At 43.5% G+C, this 22057-nt stretch overlaps 1 protein-coding gene across 1 annotated transcript; it reads right to left on the reverse strand.

The window, feature by feature from the left end:
* Positions 1-2127: 2127 nt before the first annotated feature.
* Positions 2128-3892, reverse strand: LOC140070247 (4-galactosyl-N-acetylglucosaminide 3-alpha-L-fucosyltransferase FUT6-like). Its single transcript, XM_072116600.1, has one exon. The coding sequence runs from the start codon at positions 3890-3892 to the stop codon at positions 2834-2836; it is 1059 nt and encodes a 352-aa protein (XP_071972701.1). The 3' UTR covers positions 2128-2833.
* Between the last annotated feature and the right edge of the window lie 18165 nt (positions 3893-22057).

A 22057-nucleotide genomic window follows, 5' to 3' on the forward strand; every position in this document is an offset into this window, starting at 1 on the left:
CAGTCTCCCCAGTAATGTAATTCCCAGCAGTCTCCCCAGTAATGTAATGCCTAGTGACCTCCCTCAGTAATATAATGTTCAGCATCTTCTCCCAGTAATGAAATGCCCAGCAGCCTCCCTCTTTAATGAAATGCCCAGAAGCCTTCCCCAGTAATCCAATGCCCAGCAACCTTCCCCAGTCATGTAATTTCCAGCAGCCTCTCCCAGCAATGTAATGCCCAGCAGCCTCCCCCAGTAATGAAATGCCCAGCAAACTCCCTCAGCAATGTAATGCCCAGCAGCCTCTCCCAGTAATGTAATGCCCAGCAGCCTCTCCCCCAGTAATGTACTGCCCAGCAACATCCCCCTGTAATGTATCGCCCAGCAGTCTCTTTCAGTAATGAAATGCCCAGCAGCCTCCCCCAGTAATGAAATGCCCAGCAGCCTCCCTCAGTAATGTAATGCCTAGCAGCCTAATATATATATATATATATATATATATATATATATATATATATATATATATATATATATTATATATGTGTGTGTGGAGAAATGCATCTATAGAAGTGTCCAGAAATGAAATTTTACTCTGTTACATCAAAAATATAACACATCCACCAAATTCGTTACATACTGGTTGGGAGATTTACAGCAGTAAAAGATTTTCTGATTAGGAATAACAAGAATAATCAAAGTCATTTTAACTATGTAACTGCAATAATAATGTTTGACAAGAAACATAGATGTGCTGTGTTAGGCTGCAAAGTGCAAATAATATGACAATCTTTATTGAAATCAGCAAAATAAATACACATGACACCATAAAGACAATTAAAACAGTACTATGTATACAGTAGACAATAAGGGTAAGGTGGTTAAGATACAAACCACCTTGTCCAGCACCATCTGTCTGTTAAAGGGAACCTGTCACCAGGAGACCCATTTTTAGCAACCCTAGTCCCCACACATAGATTACCAAAGAGTTTTTGTATAAAAATAGGTTTAACAGAAAAAAAGATATGCTATATAGTAACTTTCAATGCCATGTGCTCTGTGACTAGGGACTTATCCCCTGGGAGGGGCTATAGAGGAGCAGGGGGCATTGCTAAGCCGGGTGATGGGCGTTTTCTTATATTTGAAATAGGACACATGGAGGTGTGGTTTCCCAGGGGAGGGGGGGACTGCTCCTCTATAGCCACTCCCAGGGGACGAGTGCCTAGTACCATTGTCTTACTGCTTAGATGGCCATGTTGGCACTTTGGAATACATAAGTGGGTTTTGGTTGTAGTTTGGGCACTCTGTCACTTAAAGGTTCACCATCACTTCCCTAGGATATGCTGAGACAAGCAGTCAAGGCTGTTAGGGGGTGGATTTTTAAGTTTCATTGTCCTATATGTAGTCCACGAGTCAATGGTCCCCATTACACATTCTTACTTAGATTTCCACACTTACAAAATTGCCAAAACATTTTCACACACTACATATGTATGCAAAATTATTGGACAAATATTCCAACATGACTATTCCCTAATGATAGTTATACTGTATCTTCTAGATACAATTGACATTCAAATGCAAAAAACTAAAATGTTATCGTCTTCGCAAATGTGTGTATTAATTCCCATGTACATTTTTATACATATACTTTAATAATGACATACACTAATGAACTACCCAGGAGCCTCCCCCAAGAAATTGGCCCTTGCGGCCTCCCCTAGTAATGAAATACCTATGCAGTCTCCACTAATAATGAATGGCTAGAAGACAAATGAGGCTAGAAATCTCCAAGGAAGGCGCATAGCGAGCACTGGGAAGTGGGCAGATAAGCCTTTTATGTAGACTGGACATGCATTGTGCCTCACTGCACCGAGAACATGCCCAAAACAAGGCTATGGGGCCATGAGCCAGTTGTGCAGCTAGCTCACGGCCCCAACATATGGTTGTGTCCATGAGGCCTAAATCACACCAGAAGATATTATAGGTAATTAAATGGGTTAATTAGGCTATAAATAATTGAATAGGTCCTGATTATCAATTGGTAGAAGTCCAAAACCAAGCACCACCTCAGATTAGCCGCTGTCACCTGCTGTGTAGTGCCTGAACTATGTAAGTGCAGCCTCCATTTAAATCCAAAATGTTAGTGGACACTGTCGCAGGGAACGAAATATGCTTTCTATATTTCCCTAGTTTTTGTTAAAATTGACTCGCTACCTATGAAATAATTTCCAAAGTTATATGCAAATGAGCTGAATAGAGAAATGTGCTTGTGCTAAGTGACACCGATTGTCTGAAGAGGGAACGACATGTCTTGTCCACTCTTGTACCTCGGGAACCCTATCCTAAAAGTAAGAATCTCATTTTTCAGATCACTTCAGACCTGTGGTTTTGTGTTCTACAGAACCAGAGTTACAGGCAGTTAGAGATGTAGTTGGGAGTTTGAGCTACAGTTAAAACTTCAATTCCCATCTTTTACTTAAAATTGATGGCTCTGGTTCTGTAGCTCACTGAACCACAAGCCACAATTCATGCTTTTCCTTCAGCCACTAAAAGTGAATGACTCATCAAAAGCCAAAAAATTACACTTTTTTGCTTCACTTTGTGAATTTATTTTATAGGTAAATTGTCGAGATATCTACCCCCTATCCACTAAACTACCAGCCCATATCTGAGGGGGTTGGTAGTTAAGTCTATCTGACTCTTTACCAATTAATTTAAAGACTACAACCTGAAACATTAATAGACTGCTTATTGTTACCATCATCCATGAATCAACACTTTTTCCTAAAATACAGAACTAGTAAAACAATCAGATAAGTGGGAGTTCAACAGTGTGCTTGGGTATCCGCCAGTACTAATCTTTAAACCATTTTTCAATGCTCGCTATGGTCCTAAAAGTTGGAGCGTCTTTTAGGGCCTTACAGACTCTACAGTAGGACACTGTCCAAGGGTCGTCCTGAAGTGGCACATAATATTGTGATCTCCAGTTGAAGTATTGCTTGTACTTCTCTTCATCTTTGTCCAGACTCAGAAGATATGAAGCCAATTCCTGAGGACTTGAGAAGTCATCAACGTGAATGAAGGCATCTCTGGGGATGAAACGCTCATAGTTTTCACGTGGTGGACCCATCACAACTGGAACACATCCTGAGTAAAGTGCATTGTACCAGAATTTTTCTGTTATATAATCTACATGTATAGAATTCTCAAAAGCAAAGTAAAATTTGTAAGTGGAAAGTAATTCTGGTTGTGTATCTCTTGGCATATTGAGATGCAGCCTTCCATAAATATCAACCTGTAAATGGTTCTTTAGTTCTCCATAATACTTGACTCTTCTAGAATTTGGATTCCAGTTACTTATCGCCCAGGCCGCTAGTTTTGTTTTCTTGGGGATGGTAAAATTTATTGTCGTATTGTGCTTTTCTATCCAACCATATGGAGCAAAGATGTCAGAGTCAACCCTGTAGGACATTGTGAGGTTAATGAGATTGTTCATAATTGCAAGGTTTGGACAATGACTTGGAGATTCATTATTAAACCAGACCCAGCGCTGGTTAGATGGTCTTGGTGCTTGAGGTAGTTGTTTCTTACTAGTGCACACATCTCTGTGGAAGAGTACAACCGCATGTGCTGATGAATACAGGGTACGGTCTGCTGTATAGAAGCAACCAGAAATGTCAAATTCTTCCGGGCATCTATTAAGAAGAAATTCCTGTCCAAAGGGAAAGGTCCAAAGTAATATAAGAGTTGGCTTCCTCCAACCAACTGTTGCCAGAACTTCTGGTAACTCATTAGTCAAGGAATCCTTTTTCATTTTCAAAAATATAGTGAAAAGGGTAAAAGAGATGCAAACTTGTAGCATGAAAAAGAAATAAAATCTGTTCAGTTTCCTTGACTCCTCTTTTGGTGCCATTGTTAGGTCTGATATTCACATATATTTTCATATATGTTCTTCAATCCAAGTAGTTAATAGTGTTACATTCTCCATCGCCTTGAAATTTTGCACTGTAGCTATAAACAGAAACACAAAAACATAAATTACTATTGTGTAAAATGGACCACTGCTCTATATGACTGTTCATAAAGCACAAAAATGGGTTTGTTTTTTTTTTCTTAACAGAACCATATGTGACCGAATGTTTTGTCTGGAATTAGTTTTATCTTTATCACTTCAATAGGTAGTAGTTTGCAGTTGCAGATTCAGGTGCACATATGTAGTAGAAACTTTTGTCTAATCCTGGTAGATCCCTCTAAGGGGGTTGTATGACGCATTTCAAATGGCAAAAAGAAATACAATGGCCACATTTGTTAAAGCCCCTGCACCAGTTTTTGGTCTGACATTGCACGTTCTTTTTAGTAATCGCCAAATATTTGAACCAAAGATGATATAGGTCTAAGTTTTTATTAATGAAAAAATGAAAAGTTACAAAGTAACAAACAATGGGCCACAACGCAAAAAAAGTATGTGTCGAAATTCCTCAGCAAACAATGTCTTAGGGTAGGTTAAATATCTCCTCTATGTAGATACAATGGGGCACATTTACTATGGGGCGCACAGCTCACTTTCGTTGGACTGGGCGCCTTTTTCGGGGATTGAACGGCTTGGATAGGCAGGATTGGTAGGATTTTGGCACACGCGATTCCTTTTTTTGGCGCAGCTGCACTAGCTTCCATACGACACAATTAAGGAGGTGTGCCGTCGGACGATCTGACTCATTCGGACTGAGCGCGGGATTTAACTTTCAGATTGTGCCGCAAGACAATGCACTTACATGCACCATCAAAAAGATGGTGAACTCTGTCGGACCTCAGCGAGGAAGCGGCACAGTGCATTATCGTCAGAGATAGCACAGTTTGCACTATTTTTGATAAATGTGGGCTAATGAATTTACAAAAAAGAAGGAAACATGACTCAAATTCTGGCAGCTCTAGTCCACTACTACAAGGATTGATGATTTACTGTCAGGATTTGAAGAAAATACATAGAAGGACTGAGTTCCTTCTACTGCATGGGGAGGTCATCTTGTAATGGCTCTAGATTGTTTTAGAACATGTCTGGGGAGGGGAAATTCTGAATATCTGGCAATAACACTTTCACTCCATGTACCGAAGGAAAATATGCAAATTATGAATCTAATGTTAACTAAATTTCTTAAAGACCAGTACCAGAGTTTCTGATTTTTTACCAAAAGATATATATTTTTTCATTTTATTTTACAGTGACATATGCATAGTTTATACGGTTGAAAAAAGACACATGTCCATCAAGTTCAACCAAGGAAGGAAAGGGATTAAATATTAGGATTGGTTATCTGGGGAACATCTGTTCTTTCCAGAGACACCATGAAATATGCACTGCAAAGAACTGGAAACCAGGATATGTGTGGTCGGCAAGGCTCTCCGTTAGGCCCTGCATCACCATGTCGTCCCTGTGGAGTTCACCACACAGGCATCTTATGTTCTTCATTGTCCCAACATCTTGGTTCTCTGACTGTATCCTGCTGCTACCCTTAACAATCTCCCCCAAATACTGTAAGGCTACGTTCACACATTTTCCATGTATATGAACAATACAAGACACCAGGTTCTTGTTGCCGACCACATGCATTTCCCTGTAAAATCATATGAGATCAAACCGAGGCCCGTCATAGTGCCACGTATGAATATGTCCCCACATTCCCCCCCCAGTATTATCCTCATACAGCCCCCCAGTAATGTGCCCACCCAGCCCCACAGTAATGTCCCCTACACATCCCCCAGAGTAGTGTCATCAGACAGTCCCCCAGTAATGTCCCCCACACAGCACCCCCAGTAATGCCCCCGATATCCCCAGTAATGTCCCCCACATATCCCCCAGTAATATTCTCACACATCCCCCAGTAATGTCCTCACACATCCCCAAGTAATGTTCTCCATACAGCCCCCAATAATGTCCTCACACAGTCTCTAGTAATGTCCCCGGCACAGACCCCCAATAATGTCCCCCCCATAATTTCCCCTAGTAATGTCCTCACACAGCCCCCAGTAATGTCTTCACGCATCCCCCCAGTAATGTACTCACTCAGCCCCCCAGTAATGTCCCTCACACATCCCCCAGTAAGTCCCCCACACAGCCCCTCAGTAATGTCCCCCACACAGCCCTCCACAGCACATTTTTTTATGCTGAAAATCTCAGCTTATACACGATGGTATATTGTGTTGAAAATAAATTATTCTGAAGCATAGCCTATTATGTATAAAATATACTTTATAATTAATACTCAAAACCACCTTCATGCAACTTAACAGCAAACTGTGATAAGATGCAAAAATTACATGAAAATTCTAATTTTCACTGGAATATGTACAGATTGAGACTACAGTACTTATGTAAAGAAAATGTAATTTCCTAAAAACCAGTAAGGTTTGAGTAGTCGTTCATGCGTACTCCACATGTGAATATTCACCAGGATTTTCAGCAAAGGGAACTTTGCACTCGATTTTGAGGTTCACACAGATAAAAAAAATTTCCACTGCCTTCATTCAGAAATGTGTGTGTGTTTTACTTGTAACCTAAATAAAATCTATATATCAAGAAAATGAGATAACAAATATAACTTTTAGAGGGTGTTTTATGTGTGTCTTCATATTAGCAGCACAATGACAGAACCATAAGAAGTTGAGTTAGAAGGCCACAACGTAGGTATAAACAATGGAAGTTGTCAAATAAAAACTTTATTCAGAAATGTGTGTGTGTGTTTTACTTGTTACCTGCATTTTTTGGACAAATTCTTGGTGGCACTAGTACTATGTAGACAGATAAGGAGCAGAGGATATCATGTTCATCTTCTTGTTCCACATGTGCTATCTTTTTGTTATGGGTAGTAGAGGGTTAATAACATTAAAGGACATCTACCACCAGGATGTAAGGATTGTAAACCAAGCACACTGGTGTGTGCCCCTTTTGTCAGAATCTGCTCTTCTTTAAACTAGGTCCTGGTTTTTACAAAAAAAGACTTTCACAATTATGCAAATGAGCCTGAGGGACTCCAAGCTCTATAGATCTGGTTCAGGTCCCTCAGGTTCATTTGCATAGATTTCAAAGCCTTTTTTTCTTAAAAACATAGGAAGCTTAAAGAAGAACAGATCCTTCCAGAGGGGGCACATACCAGTATGTAAGTATGCTCGGTTTACAATCCTTCATCCTGGTGGTAGATGTCCTTCAACATAAGTTTATGTTACCCCTCGTCCAGTTTTAGCTACAGAAGCAGATATTTCTTATGTATATCCCAGTTGTATCTGCTCTCTCTCTGCAACTTTCAGAGGACTATAACAGTGGATTGGTAGCACAGTTCTGGTGTCATCCGTCTCTTTCATTTCTTACCAGGATTATGTATCTAGCTACCAGACAACCAAAGCTATATCTGCCCACCAATTGATGTTGTTATCTCTGAAAATGTTAGAGTTGGATCAAAGCATGCCCTAAATTCCTCAACCATTCTAAACGTCCATTTGCGTACAAGTTATTTATAGTCGCATGTGTTTAACTAGTGGTTTATATACTGGTTCACCAACAAGTATGTTGTCATCTGACCTACCCAGTACTGGACAGGTCTCCACTTTGTAGAATTCTTCTACTTTAAAAGGAAGTCCAGTAAATTCTACAGTAAAATCTTTTATCAGGTAATGAGGGCGTATTCCTACCAGTAATAGCTCAATGTTTGCACAACAGTAATGTGCAGGGGTGGCACCATTTGTCATTGATGTACGACATGACTAGAGATGAGCGAACACTAAAATGCTCGGGTACTCGTTATTCGAGACGAACTTTTCCCGATGCTCGAGTGCTCGTCTCGAATAACGAACCCCATTGAAGTCAATGGGAGACTCGAGCATTTTTCAAGGGGACCAAGGCTCTGCACAGGGAAGCTTGGCCAAACACCTGGGAACCTCAGAAAAGGATGGAAACACCACGGAAATGGACAGGAAACAGCAGGGGCAGCATGCATGGATGCCTCTGAGGCTGCCTAATCGCACCATTATGCCAAAATTATGGGCAACAGCATGGCCATGACAGAGTGACAGAATGAAGCTAGATAGCATCTAAAACATCCAATAATTGACCCTGACACTATAGGGGACGGCATGCAGAGGCAGCGGCAGCAGGCTAGAGAGTGTCATGGCGACATACCCTAAATGGACTCAGGCTTCAAACCAATGGGTGGCAGAGAGGAACCAAAGGAGGTGAGCAAGAAGCGCTCAAATAATATCGGTACATGATAAAAGTTTGCCAGTATATTTTGTGGATTACACAGCAGGGTGGCGACAAAGTTAACATGGAAGCCATGAAAACAACCCAAAATTCTGCCTGACACAGCTCGTTTGATAAGGGGACCATGTATGGAGGCAGTGAACTAGTAGTAGATTAAAGGTGCTGCAGTTAAAACTATGTTAGTTGGATCTTGGCATGGAGCTGGCGCTCCGCTGCCAGGCGAGCTTTCGCCAATCCAAGCCCCTGTCTCTAGGCTACTCCCCAAACAGCACTTCTAAGAACCTTTTGTATAAGATCAAGTGTAGTAGCGTTCTTATAAGTTTGGGATATGGCGGGTGAGGGGAATGTAAACAGATGCGCAAGAAGCGCATGATGCGCATGGAGCTGGCGCTCCGCTGCCAGGCGAGCTTTCGCCAATCCAAGCCCCTGTCTCTAGGCTACTCCCCAAACAGCACTTCTAAGAACCTTTTGTATAAGATCAAGTGTAGTAGCGTTCTTATAAGTTTAGGATATGCCGGGTGAGGGGAATGTAAACAGATGCGCAAGAAGCGCTGAAATAATATCCCTAAATGGAAAAAGTTTGCCAGTATATTTTGTGGATAACACAGCAGGGTGGCGACAAAGTTAACAACTTTGATGTGGAATCCATGAAAACAACCCAAATTTCTGCCTGACACACCTCGTTTGATAAAGGGACGATGTATGGAGGCAGCTATATGGACGACTTTTGGAGGTAGCAATGGAGACAACGTGTGGAGGCTGCTATGGAGACAATTTAATTTGGATAGTGCCTGTATTGCCAAACATTTTTCAAACCAGAGGAGCAGGTAGGTGGCCCTCCAGTAAAATGGAATAGATTGAGTGCCTGTATGTGGCAGTCCCAAAAATGTTTCAAACCAGAGGAGCAGGTAGGTGGCCCTGCAGTAAAATGGAATAGATTGAGTGCCTGTATGTGGCAGTCCCAAACATTTTTCAAACCAGAGGAGCAGGTAGGTGGCCCTGCAGTAAAATGGAATAGATTGAGTGCCTGTATGTGGCAGTCCCAAAAATTTTTCAAACCAGAGGAGCAGGTAGGTGGCCCTGCAGTAAAATGGAATAGATTGAGTGCCTGTATGTGGCAGTCCCAAACATTTTTCAAACCAGAGGAGCAGGTAGGTGGCCCTCCAGTAAAATGGAATAGATTGAGTGCCTGTATGTGGCAGTCCCAAAAATGTTTCAAACCAGAGGAGCAGGTAGGTGGCCCTGCAGTAAAATGGAATAGATTGAGTGCCTGTATGTGGCAGTCCCAAAAATTTTTCAAACCAGAGGAGCAGGTAGGTGGCCCTCCAGTAAAATGGAATAGATTGAGTGCCTGTATGTGGCAGTCCCAAACATTTTTCAAACCAGAGGAGCAGGTAGGTGGCCCTCCAGTAAAATGGAATAGATTGAGTGCCTGTATGTGGCAGTCCCAAACATTTTTTAAAACAGAGGACCGGGTAGGTGGCCCTCCAGAAAAATGGAATAGATTGAGTGCCTGTATGTGGCACTCACAAAAATTGTTTCAAACAGAGGACCGGGTTGGTGGCCCTCCAGAAAAATTAAATGCATGAAGTACTATAGCAAGAGCCAGTGGGCCCTGTCAAAAAATAGCCATTTTCCTCTGCTTTACTGTACAAAGAGGAGGAGAAGGAGGAAAATGAGGAGGAGGAGGAGTGGATCAATTATTCAGGTTGAGCTTCCTTCACCTGGTGGAGATTGGAAATTCTGAGAAATCCAGCCTTTATTCATTTTAATAAGCGTCAGCCTGTCAGCGCTGTCAGTCGACAGGCGTGTACGCTTATCGGTGATGATGCCACCAGCTGCACTGAAAACCCGCTCGGACAAGACGCTAGCGGCAGGGCAGGCAAGAACCTCCAAGGCGTACAGCGCCAGTTCGTGCCACATGTCCAGCTTTGAAACCCAGTAGTTGTAGGGAGCTGTGTGATCATTTAGGACGATGGTATGGTCAGCTACGTACTCCCTCACCATCTTTCTGTAAAGATCAGCCCTACTCTGCCGAGACTGGGGACAGGTGACAGTGTCTTGCTGGGGTGACATAAAGCTGGCAAAAGCCTTGTAAAGCGTACCCTTGCCAGTGCTGGACAAGCTGCCTGCTCGCCTACTCTCCCTCGCTACTTGTCCCGCAGAACTACGCACTCTGCCGCTAGCGCTGTCAGAAGGGAAATACTGTTTCAGCTTGTGCACCAGGGCCTGCTGGTATTCATGCATTCTCACACTCCTTTCCTCTGCAGGGATGAGAGTGGAAAGATTTTGCTTGTACCGTGGGTCCAGGAGAGTGAACACCCAGTAATCGGTGCTGGAATAAATTCTTTGAACGCGAGGGTCACGGGATAGGCAGCCTAGCATGAAATCTGCCATATGCGCCAGAGTACCAACGCGTAAGAATTCACTCCCCTCACTGGCCTGACTGTCCATTTCCTCCTCCTCCAACTCCTCCAACTCCTCTTCTTCTGCCCATACACGCTGAACAGTGAAGGACTCAACAATGGTCCCCTCTTGTGTCTCGCCAACATTCTCCTCCTCTTCCTCCTCATCCTACTCCACCTCCACCTCCTCCGATATGCGCTGAGAAACAGACCTGAGGGTGCTTTGGCTATCAACAAGGGAATATTCTTCCCCTGTCTCTTGTGACGAGCGCAAAGCTTCCGACTTCATGCTGACCAGAGAGTTTTTCAACAGGCCAAGCAGCGGGATGGTGAGGCTGATGATGGCGGCATCGCCACTGACCATCTGTGTTGACTCCTCAAAGTTACTCAGCACCTGACAGATATCAGACATCCACGTCCACTCCTCATTGGAGACTTGAGGAAGCTGACTGACCTGACTACCAGTTCTGGTGGAAGTTGACATCTGGCAGTCTACAATCGCTCTGCGCTGCTGGTAAACTCTGGATAACATGGTCAGTGTTGAATTCCACCTCGTGGGCACGTCGCACAACAGTCGGTGAGCGGGCAGTTGGAGGCGGCGCTGCGCTGCCCTGAGAGTGGCAGCATCTGGGCTGGACTTCCTGAAATGCGCACAGATGCGGCGCACCTTCGTGAGCAAATGAGACAGCTTGGGGTATGTCTTGAGGAAACGCTGAACTATCAGATTTAACACATGGGCCAGGCATGGCACATGTGTCAGTCTGCCGAGTTGCAGAGCCGCCACCAGGTTACGGCCGTTGTCACACACAACCATTCCCGGCTTGAGGTTCAGCGGTGCCAGCCACAGATCAGTCTGCGCCGTGATGCCCTGTAATAGCTCTTGGGCGGTGTGCCTTTTGTCGCCTAGGCTCAGCAGTTTGAGCGCCGCCTGCTGTCGCTTAGCGACGGCACTGCTGCTGTGCCTAGAGCTACCGACTGATGGCGCCGTGCCCACGGATGGTAGTTCGGAGGAGGAGGTGGAGGAGGGGTGGGAGGAGGAGGAGGCATAGTAGGCCTGAAACACCTGGACCGAGGTAGGCCCCGCAATCCTCGGCGTCGGCAGTATATGAGCAGCCCCAGGGTCAGACTCGGTCCCAGCCTCCACCAAGTTAACCCAATGTGCCGTCAGCGATATATAGTGGCCCTGCCCGGCAGCACTCGTCCACGTGTCCGTGGTCAGGTGGACCTTGTCAGAAACGGCGTTGGTCAGGGCACGGATGATGTTGTCTGACACGTGCTGGTGCAGGGCTGGGACGGCACATCGGGAAAAGTAGTGGCGGCTGGGGACCGAATACCGAGGGGCGGCCGCCGCCATGAGGTTGCGAAAGGCCTCGGTCTCTACTAGCCTATAGGGCAGCATCTCCAGGCTAAGCAATCTGGAGATGTGCACATTAAGGGCTTGGGCGTGCGGGTGGGTTGCACTATATTTGCGTTTCCGCTCCAGCGTCTGGGGTATGGAGAGCTGAACGCTGGTGGATGCTGTGGAGGATCGTGGAGGCGACGATGGGGTTTTTGTGGCAGGGTCCTGGGCAGGGGGCTGACTAGCAGCTGACACAGGGGAAGGAGCAGTGGTGTGCACGGCCGGAGGTGAACGGGCTTGTTGCCACTGAGTGGGGTGTTTAGCATTCATATGCCTGCGCATACTGGTGGTAGTTAAGCTAGTAGTGGTGGAACCCCTGCTGAGCCTGGTTTGGCAAATGTTGCACACCACAGTCCGTCGGTCATCCGGTGTTTCCTTAAAGAACCTCCAGACTTCTGAAGATCTAGCCCTCGCCGCAAGAGCCCTCGCCACGGGAGCTTCACTAGTTGACACATTTGGCGCTGATGCACCAGCTCTGGCCCTGCCTCTCCGTCTGGCCCCACCACTGCCTCTTCCAACCTGTTCTGGTCGAGGACTCTCCTCCGTCTCAGAAGCACTGTGTTCACCCGGCCTCTCAACCCAGCTTGGGTCTGTCACCTCATCATCCTCCGAGCCCTCAGTCTGCTCCCCCCTCGGACTTCCTGCCCTGACAACAACTTCCCCACTGTCTGACAACCGTGTCTCCTCATTGTCGGACACCTCTTTACACACTTCCACTACGTCAAGAAGGTCATCATCACCCACAGACTGTGACTGGTGGAAAACCTGGGCATCGGAAAATTGCTCAGCAGCAACCGGACAAGTGGTTTGTGACTGTGGGAAGGGTCCAGAAAACAGTTCCTCAGAGTATGCCGGTTCAAATGCCAAATTTTCCTGGGAGGGGGCAGACTGGGGGGGAGGAGGCTGAGGTGCAGGAGCTGGAGGAGTGGCGATTTCGGTGACATGGGTGGACTGCGTGGAAGACTGACTGGTGGTGGACAAATTGCTCGAAGCATTGTCAGCAATCCACGACATCACCTGTTCGCACTGTTCTGGCCTCAACAGTGCTCTACCACGAGTCCCAGTAACTTCAGACATGAACCTAGGGAGTGTAGCTCTGCGGCGTTCCCCTGCTCCCTCATCAGCAGGTGGTGTCTCACCCCGCCCAGGACCACGGCCTCTGACCCCTGCAGTAGTTGGACGCCCACGTCCCCGCCCTCGTCCTCTACCCCTAGCCCTCGGGTTAAACATTTTTAAAATGAGAGTTATAACTTTATTTTTTTTTTAACTTTTTTTTGTTTTTTTTTGTGTTTTTTGTTTTTTTTTTGTGTTTTTTGTTTTTTTTGAGTTTTTAAAACCAAACAATGCTATCCTATTGCTATGGCTATTTTCTAGCCAAGTATCAAAGCACACTACTATGCCAGATGAGATGACACTGAGTTAGTGCCTAATTGAAATCCAACCTCTACTAAATTTTCCCACTTCGGTCTTTGCTATGGATATGTGCGTCACTAAGCGCAGAACACAGCGGTCGCAAGTCTCACTACAAATTGCTCAGAATTGCCTAGTACATGCACTGCAGAAAGTACAGCCACCAGCAGATCAACCAGAAATCAAATATATAGAACACTACTGTAGGCGTAAGTAAGCTCTTTGTATTCTCCTATGGCTATTTTCTAGCCAAGTATCAAAGCACACTACTATGCCAGATGAGATGACACTGAGTTAGTGCCTAATTGAAATCCAACCCCTACTAAATTTTCCCACTTCGGTCTTTGCTATGGATATGTGCGTCACTAAGCGCAGAACACAGCGGTCGCAAGTCTCACTACAAATTGCTCAGAATTGGCTAGTACATGCACTGCAGAAAGTACAGCCACCAGCAGATCAACCAGAAATCAAATATATAGAACGCTACTGTAGGCGTAAGTAAGCTCTTTGTATTCTCCTATGGCTATTTTCTAGCCAAGTATCAAAGCACACTACTATGCCAGATGAGATGACACTGAGTTAGTGCCTAATTGAAATCCAACCCCTACTAAATTTTCCCACTTCGGTCTTTGCTATGGATATGTGCGTCACTAAGCGCAGAACACAGCGGTCGCAAGTCTCACTACAGATGAGATGACACTGAGTTAGTGCCTAATTGAAATCCAACCCCTACTAAATTTTCCCACTTCGGTCTTTGCTATGGATATGTGCGTCACTAAGCGCAGAACACAGCGGTCGCAAGTCTCACTACAAATTGCTCAGAATTGCCTAGTACATGCACTGCAGAAAGTACAGCCACCAGCAGATCAACCAGAAATCAAATATATAGAACGCTACTGTAGGCGTAAGTAAGCTCTTTGTATTCTCCTATGGCTATTTTCTAGCCAAGTATCAAAGCACACTACTATGCCAGATGAGATGACACTGAGTTAGTGCCTAATTGAAATCCAACCCCTACTAAATTTTCCCACTTCGGTCTTTGCTATGGATATGTGCGTCACTAAGCGCAGAACACAGCGGTCGCAAGTCTCACTACAAATTGCTCAGAATTGCCTAGTACATGCACTGCAGAAAGTACAGCCACCAGCAGATCAACCAGAAATCAAATATATAGAACGCTACTGTAGGCGTAAGTAAGCTCTTTGTATTCTCCTATGGCTATTTTCTAGCCAAGTATCAAAGCACACTACTATGCCAGATGAGATGACACTGAGTTAGTGCCTAATTGAAATCCAACCCCTACTAAATTTTCCCACTTCGGTCTTTGCTATGGATATGTGCGTCACTAAGCGCAGAACACAGCGGTCGCAAGTCTCACTACAAATTGCTCAGAATTGCCTAGTACATGCACTGCAGAAAGTACAGCCACCAGCAGATCAACCAGAAATCAAATATATAGAATGCTACTGTAGGCGTAAGTAAGCTCTTTGTATTCTCCTATGGCTATTTTCTAGCCAAGTATCAAAGCACACTACTATGCCAGATGAGATGACACTGAGTTAGTGCCTAATTGAAATCCAACCCCTACTAAATTTTCCCACTTCGGTCTTTGCTATGGATATGTGCGTCACTAAGCGCAGAACACAGCGGTCGCAAGTCTCACTACAAATTGCTCAGAATTGGCTAGTACATGCACTGCAGAAAGTACAGCCACCAGCAGATCAACCAGAAATCAAATATATAGAACGCTACTGTAGGCGTAAGTAAGCTCTTTGTATTCTCCTATGGCTATTTTCTAGCCAAGTATCAAAGCACACTACTATGCCAGATGAGATGACACTGAGTTAGTGCCTAATTGAAATCCAACCCCTACTAAATTTTCCCACTTCGGTCTTTGCTATGGATATGTGCGTCACTAAGCGCAGAACACAGCGGTCGCAAGTCTCACTACAAATTGCTCAGAATTGCCTAGTACATGCACTGCAGAAAGTACAGCCACCAGCAGATCAACCAGAAATCAAATATATAGAATGCTACTGTAGGCGTAAGTAAGCTCTTTGTATTCTCCTATGGCTATTTTCTAGCCAAGTATCAAAGCACACTACTATGCCAGATGAGATGACACTGAGTTAGTGCCTAATTGAAATCCAACCCCTACTAAATTTTCCCACTTCGGTCTTTGCTATGGATATGTGTGCCACTAAGAGCTAAACACAACGGTAGCAAGTCCCCCTGCTAATTCCTCACAAAATGGTACTAGATGCAAATTAAAATAAAAAAAGTAGAACGTTATTGTAGCCCTAAGAAGGGCTGTTGGGTTCTTTGAGAATCACTCCTGCCTAACAGTAAGCTAATAGAACACCCTAACGCTTTCCCTGACCAGCAGCAGCTCTCTCCCTAGCGGCATCCAGACAGAGAATGATCCGAGCAGCGCGGGCAGCGGCTAGTCTATCCCAGGGTCACCTGATCTGGCCAGCCAACCACTGCTATCGACGTGTAAGGGTACCACGTCATGCTGGGTGGAGTGCAGAGTCTCCTGGCTTGTGATTGGCTCTGTTTCTGGCCGCCAAAAAGCAAAACGGCGGGAGCTGCCATTTTCTCGAGCGGGCGAAGTATTCGTCCGAGCAACGAGCAGTTTCGAGTACCCTAATGCTCGACCGAGCATCAAGCTTGGACGAGCATGTTCGCTCATCTCTAGACATGACACGTCCCCGTTTCCTTTTCCTGTGACTTACATGTCTCTGTCTGTGCTGATTTCTTGGAACCCATGAATGTTGACACTGGTGTGTTCAGTTCTTTTGTGTAACCATTTTTCTGTACAGGCAATTATGCGTCTATACTGTCACTCATCACCATGTCTGCACAGCATCAGTAACTTGTTGGGGCACATTTACTTACCCGGTCCTGTCCCGATCCCTGCTGTTCGTTGTCCGACGAGGATTCGGGTCTGCCGTGCGTCCAATTTCCTTCCTGTGTCGCCGCCCCGCTGAGGTCCACCGGAGTTCACCTTCTTCCCGGTGCATGTAAGTGCTTGATTTTGCGACACAATTTCGTTTTTAAATTCCGAAGTTTGTCCGAATCAGTCGGGTTGTCCAACGGCACGCCCCCTGATTTCTGTCGCATGCAAGCCGGCGCCGATGCGCCAGAATATCGATCGCGTGCACCAAAAACCCAAGGCAATTCGGCACAAAAAGGACATATTCGGGAAACCCGACAGAATCGCGGTCCACAGACCCTTAGTAAATGTGCCCCATTGTATTGTGTACTGCTCTCACACTCCCCATGATAAATCATGGTACAGCAGGTTTCTGTAGTCTTAAACTTGTCTCTTCCAAGCCTAGTTTTTATCCTAGCATCCAATGGTTGCATTTACATTTAAAATTATGAACCATAAGGAACTGGGGAGAGGAAGGGGGTGGGGGGGTTTCTAGAGCCCTCTATGCTGTAGCTTCACTGGCTGCTACACTGTGCAGGAGCACTTCCTCCCACACACTGTATGCTAAAACTTCCAGTTCACAACAGGCGAAGGTAGGGTGAAAGTACTGAGGGAGCACTTTCCTGGTGCTAAAGTTCCTAGGACCAAGTGTGACCACTGGTATCCGATTACATATGTAGAGGGGACGGGGAACATTGGGTCACTGGAGCTAGGTCTTCTCTCAACAGCAAACTTGCTCAGAGATGCTACAAAGATGATGTGCTGGAGAAATGAAGATAACAGGTCACATAAAGACCAGGAAAAGTGTTATTCCTCACGTACACACTTTGTACTATTAATTTTTGCACGGTATGTTGAAAGGTTAAAGACACTGAAAGTGGTGACTTTGAAGAACCCGTTTTATGGCTCCAAAAGGAAAAGACTGTTCTTCAGCTTTGTGCTAGAATTATTCAATAAAATGATGTAAATTAATTTGATAAGACTCCAGCAAGATTAGTTGCTTATAAAAACATATCTAAAATCTGTGAGATCTGAAAAAAACAGCATCATCAGCAAAACTATGAAAACTTCATCCTGTATTTCACTTTTTATTTAATCAAAGTAATAAATCTTTGTTTCCAGTGTTTAACCCATTGACGCTCAGTATAAATTAATTAATGGGCTGTAAGGCTGGTCTTTGTGCCTGCATCCCGTTAGTTAAAGTGGTTATCTGACAGTAGCAATAAATTAGTGACGTCCCTTAAACGTACCTAAAATAAGGAGGAGGAGGTGAGTACACGTTTATTTAAAAAAAAAAAAACCTCCACAGCCTGTCCCTAATTTATTGCTACCCCTTTAACATGAGGTGCTTCAGCCCTCAGTACTTTCCTCGATCAGCAATCACGGTGTTCACATGAAAGTTTGTTTTAGAAACGAACTTTTCTGCTGCCTTTGAAGCTTCTTTATTCTTCCTCCTTGTCACCCACTGACGAAGACAAAAGAAAATTAAATAAAAAAACAAACATTTCATTTTCATTTAGTTAATTCATTTATTTGTTGATTTACTTAGATTCGTTTCAATCAATTAATTCAATTGAGGTTATGATCAATTGATAAATGTATATCTAATATATAAAGCTGAGTGTATATGTATGTATGTATGTGTTTTTACGTATGTATGTATGTATGTATGTACTGTACTGTCGTGTTTACAATTATCAAATTTTGCACAGCCGCTCTCTGTGACTCAGGGAATGTCAAAGACTCAGTTTTGAGCTGAAATTTTCACTCTGCGGTTTCCAAAATACAATTATTAACCACCATATACAAGAACTATTATCTGCTGCTGCTGTGGCAGTTGGAAGCTGAGCCGTGATTGGTTGCTGTTTTGCGCAGGTCATTAATATGAGCTCTGAGCTGTGATTGGTTACTATAGGCAATGAGTATAAGACAACTTATGTGTGAGGTATGGATAAGGATACAGAGATAAGGGCAGATTTATCAGAAATGTCTGAGGTAAAACTATTCCAGTTCCCCATGGAAACCAATCAGAGATGAGCTGTAATTTTATAAGCAGCTGTGCAAAAATTAAACTAGAGCTCTGATTGGTTGCCATGGGCAACTAGAGCAGTTCTGCTCTCAGACACTTCTAGTAAATCTTCCCATAGACAAAGTGTCTGTCGGGGACAGAGAGAGTCACTGGAATGAGAGTGTATGAGACAGTCACCTGAATGAGAGTGTTTGGGACAGTCACTGGAATGAGAGTGTTTTAGACACAGTCACTGGAATGAGAGTGTCAGAGATAGTCACTGAATAATAGTGTTAGACAGCCACTGAAAGAGAGCATCAGAGACAGTCACTGAAAGAGAGCATCAGATACAGTACCTAAAAAAGACTACCAAAAACAGACAGTCACTGAAAGAGACTGCCAAAAACAGACAGTCACTGAAAGAGACTGCCAAAAACAGATAGTCACTGAAAGAGACTGCCAGAGATTCATTGTAGGAAGCAATTTAAACGCAATTAATTATTAGATCCCTTGTTGCAAATGGACCTAATAGTACTGTGCTGTAGGAAGTGTCTTACCACAAACCACAGTACTAATACATCCAGCTTCTGGCAGCAGCCAACAAGTGGAGCCGGTTCCAGAAGCTGCAGATGTTGGCTGTATAACCTCCTGTAACAACCTCCAATTGGGGGGTGTTACAGTCCCTAAAACATTTCCCTTAGGAATTCACATTCTTAATAAAAGTATAAAACACAAAAAAATACATATTTGGTATCAGCACATGCGTAACAATGTATCCAATATATCTGAATCATTACTAGACCTACATGGTGAACACTGTAAAAAATAAATACTTCCTGAAAAAGATGATTTTTAAAAAAAATACCACCAAACATGAAGCCTTTGCAAAAAAATATTGTGATCATTTCATTTATTACTCTCAGTTAACTAACTCATTGCCGCAAGCAATTTAAATAGAATTAATTATTAGATTAGTTGTGGTCATTTAATTGATTTTAACCCCTTCCCGACGCGCGCTGTACTAGTACGGCGCGCGCCGGGTCCCGGTACATGGAGAGGGCTCGCGGGCCGGCGGCTTCAAAGAGATGGCGCCGCATGGGCGCCGCCATCTTGTCGTGGATCGCCACTCCCCGATGACGTCACGGGGAGCGGCGATCCGTCACCATGGTAGCCTCGGGTGTTCTGAATACCCGAGGCTACTTCGTTTTAACCCATGCATTACAATGTGCTAATTGCACATTGTAATGCATGGGGAGTAAAATCCACATATACTGCCATACAGTAGTATGGCAGTATATGATAGGATGAATCAGACTACCTAGGGTTAGAGTACCCTAGGGAGTCTGAAAAATAGTAAAAGTAAAAATAAAAAAAAGTAAAAATAAAAAAAATTATAATAAAAAAACCTAAAAATTCAAATCACCCCCCTTTCCCTAGAACTGATATAAAAATAAATAAACTGTAAAAATCATAAACACATTAGGTATCGCCGCGTCCGAAAATGCCTGATCTATCAAAATATAATAGTTTTTTCACTGTGTTTAACCCCGTAACGGAAAATAGCATCCAAAGTCGAAAATGCCATTTTTTTGCCATTTTGAAAAATATAAAAAACATTCATAAAAAGTGATCAAAAGGTTGCACAGTCCCAAAAATTATAGTAATGAAAACACCATCAAAATTCGCAAAAAAAGACACCACCCACAGCTCCGTACACCAAAGTATGAAAAAGTTATTGGCGCCAGAAGATGGCAAAATAAAAAAAAATATTTTGTACAGGAGGTTTTAATTTTTTTAAATGTATGAAAACATTATAAAACCTATACAAATTTGGTATCCACGTAATCGTACCGACCCAAAGAATAAAGTAGACATGTCATTTGGGACGCAGAGTGAAAGCTGTAAAATCCAAGCCCACAAGAAAACGTCGCAAATGTGGTTTTTCACCACTTCCACTGCATTTGGAATTTTTTCCCGCTTCCCAGTACACGCCATGGAATATTAAATACCGTCACTATGAAGTGCAATTTGTTACACAGAAAATAAGCCATAACACAGCTCTTTATGTGGAAAAATAAAAAAGGTTTAGATTTTTGAAGTTGGTGAGTGAAAAATGGAAGTGAAAAAACTAAAAAAGGCCAAGTCGTTAAGGGGTTAAAAAGTTATAATCCCTTGTTGCAAATGGACCTAATAGTACTGTGCTGTAGGAAGTGTCTTACCACAAACCGCAGTACTAATACATCCAGCTTCCGGCACCAGCGTTGTGTTTAAAGTCATGTTTACATTGCGTTTTGTAAACACAAATCTTAACAATAATGTAATTATGAAAATCACCTCTCCTCAGCTGTTTTAATACATTTCAAAACACCACATGTGACCTCACCCTTAGAAGTAACCAATACATTTTTAAAAATGTAAATGCAAATATTTCAGAATTTTGAAAAAAACAGGTTACTGTGCAAAATTTTAAACATTTACAGCATGTGAAATAATTCCAATTTACATGTTAACGGGGTTCATGAAAAAAATCCTTCTTTTGCACCTGCCCTGGACCAGGTGCAGATTTGCATCAAAAAGTCACAAAAATAAACACAAATAAAGATACATAAGGCACCGCATAAGGTGCAGACCAAGGTGTACTTGAAAAAAGACAGCAAAAGTTGCAGTGAAAAGTCAGAAAAAACTACAAAAGTCACAAAAATTAGACAATTTAGCTAACAGAAATAAAGATACATGTCCCCCAATGATTCCAAACACAAGGGAAATCTCAACTGGTTGAAGAGAAAGAAAGTATCCAATCTGTATGCATTTTGTACTACACGGCGGAATGGTGTATACAATTTAAATTACATGGCATTACTCTGTATACATTTTATATTACATGGCGATATGCTGTATGCTTTATTTTCACACCAAACCAATATGATGGATCTGGTCCTGACACTCCGTGATATATTACATATATGGGGGGGGGGTCTTTCTACAGCTCGCCTCATACAGCAGACAGGTGTGGTTCACACCTGTTCGACCCTATCCACAGGTTAGGGCCTAACTTGCTGATTAGTGGGGGTCTCAGCACTGATACCCCCACAGATCACAAAAACGAGGGGTTCGTCTGACACCTTATCGCTCCATCAGACTAATGGAGCAGATGGCCCTGCATGCCCGTTCTGCTCTATTTATCTCTATGGAGCTGAAGGAGATCAGTGAGCGCAGCGCTTGGCAATTTTCGTCAGCTCCATAAAGATTTATTGAGCAGAATGGTCAGTATGTTCCACTAGTCTGACGGAGCAACAAGGGGTCCGACGGAGGTCCATGGGACCACATCGGACACCTCATTTTTGTGATCTGTGGGGGTCTCAGACCCCCACTGATTAGCAAGTTTGACTTTTCTTTGTGGGAAAACCCCTTTAATGTAATACTTTTGACACATTTTGAGATGATGTTTATATTATACTAATTTTATACTTTGTTACCATGTTTGAAAAAGACATTTTGTAGAAACATCACCCATTCCTGTACTATGCCGCAATAAAAAGGATGTTTAATATTCAAATTATGAAGTTTGAAGTTCTAGGATTGATTACACAAATATCCAGGGGGATCGGATCCCTCCCTAGATACTCACCTGTTTCCTGGAGTGCAATACAAAACTCACTGGAATTGGTAA

Source organism: Engystomops pustulosus, chromosome 7 (genome assembly GCF_040894005.1).
Source record: "Engystomops pustulosus chromosome 7, aEngPut4.maternal, whole genome shotgun sequence".
NCBI lineage: Eukaryota > Metazoa > Chordata > Amphibia > Anura > Leptodactylidae > Engystomops > Engystomops pustulosus.

Bases quoted from the DNA above. Each gene is read 5' to 3' on its own strand.
- LOC140070247 (XM_072116600.1), bottom strand. From the start codon at position 3,892: ATGGCACCAAAAGAGGAGTCAAGGAAACTGAACAGATTTTATTTCTTT.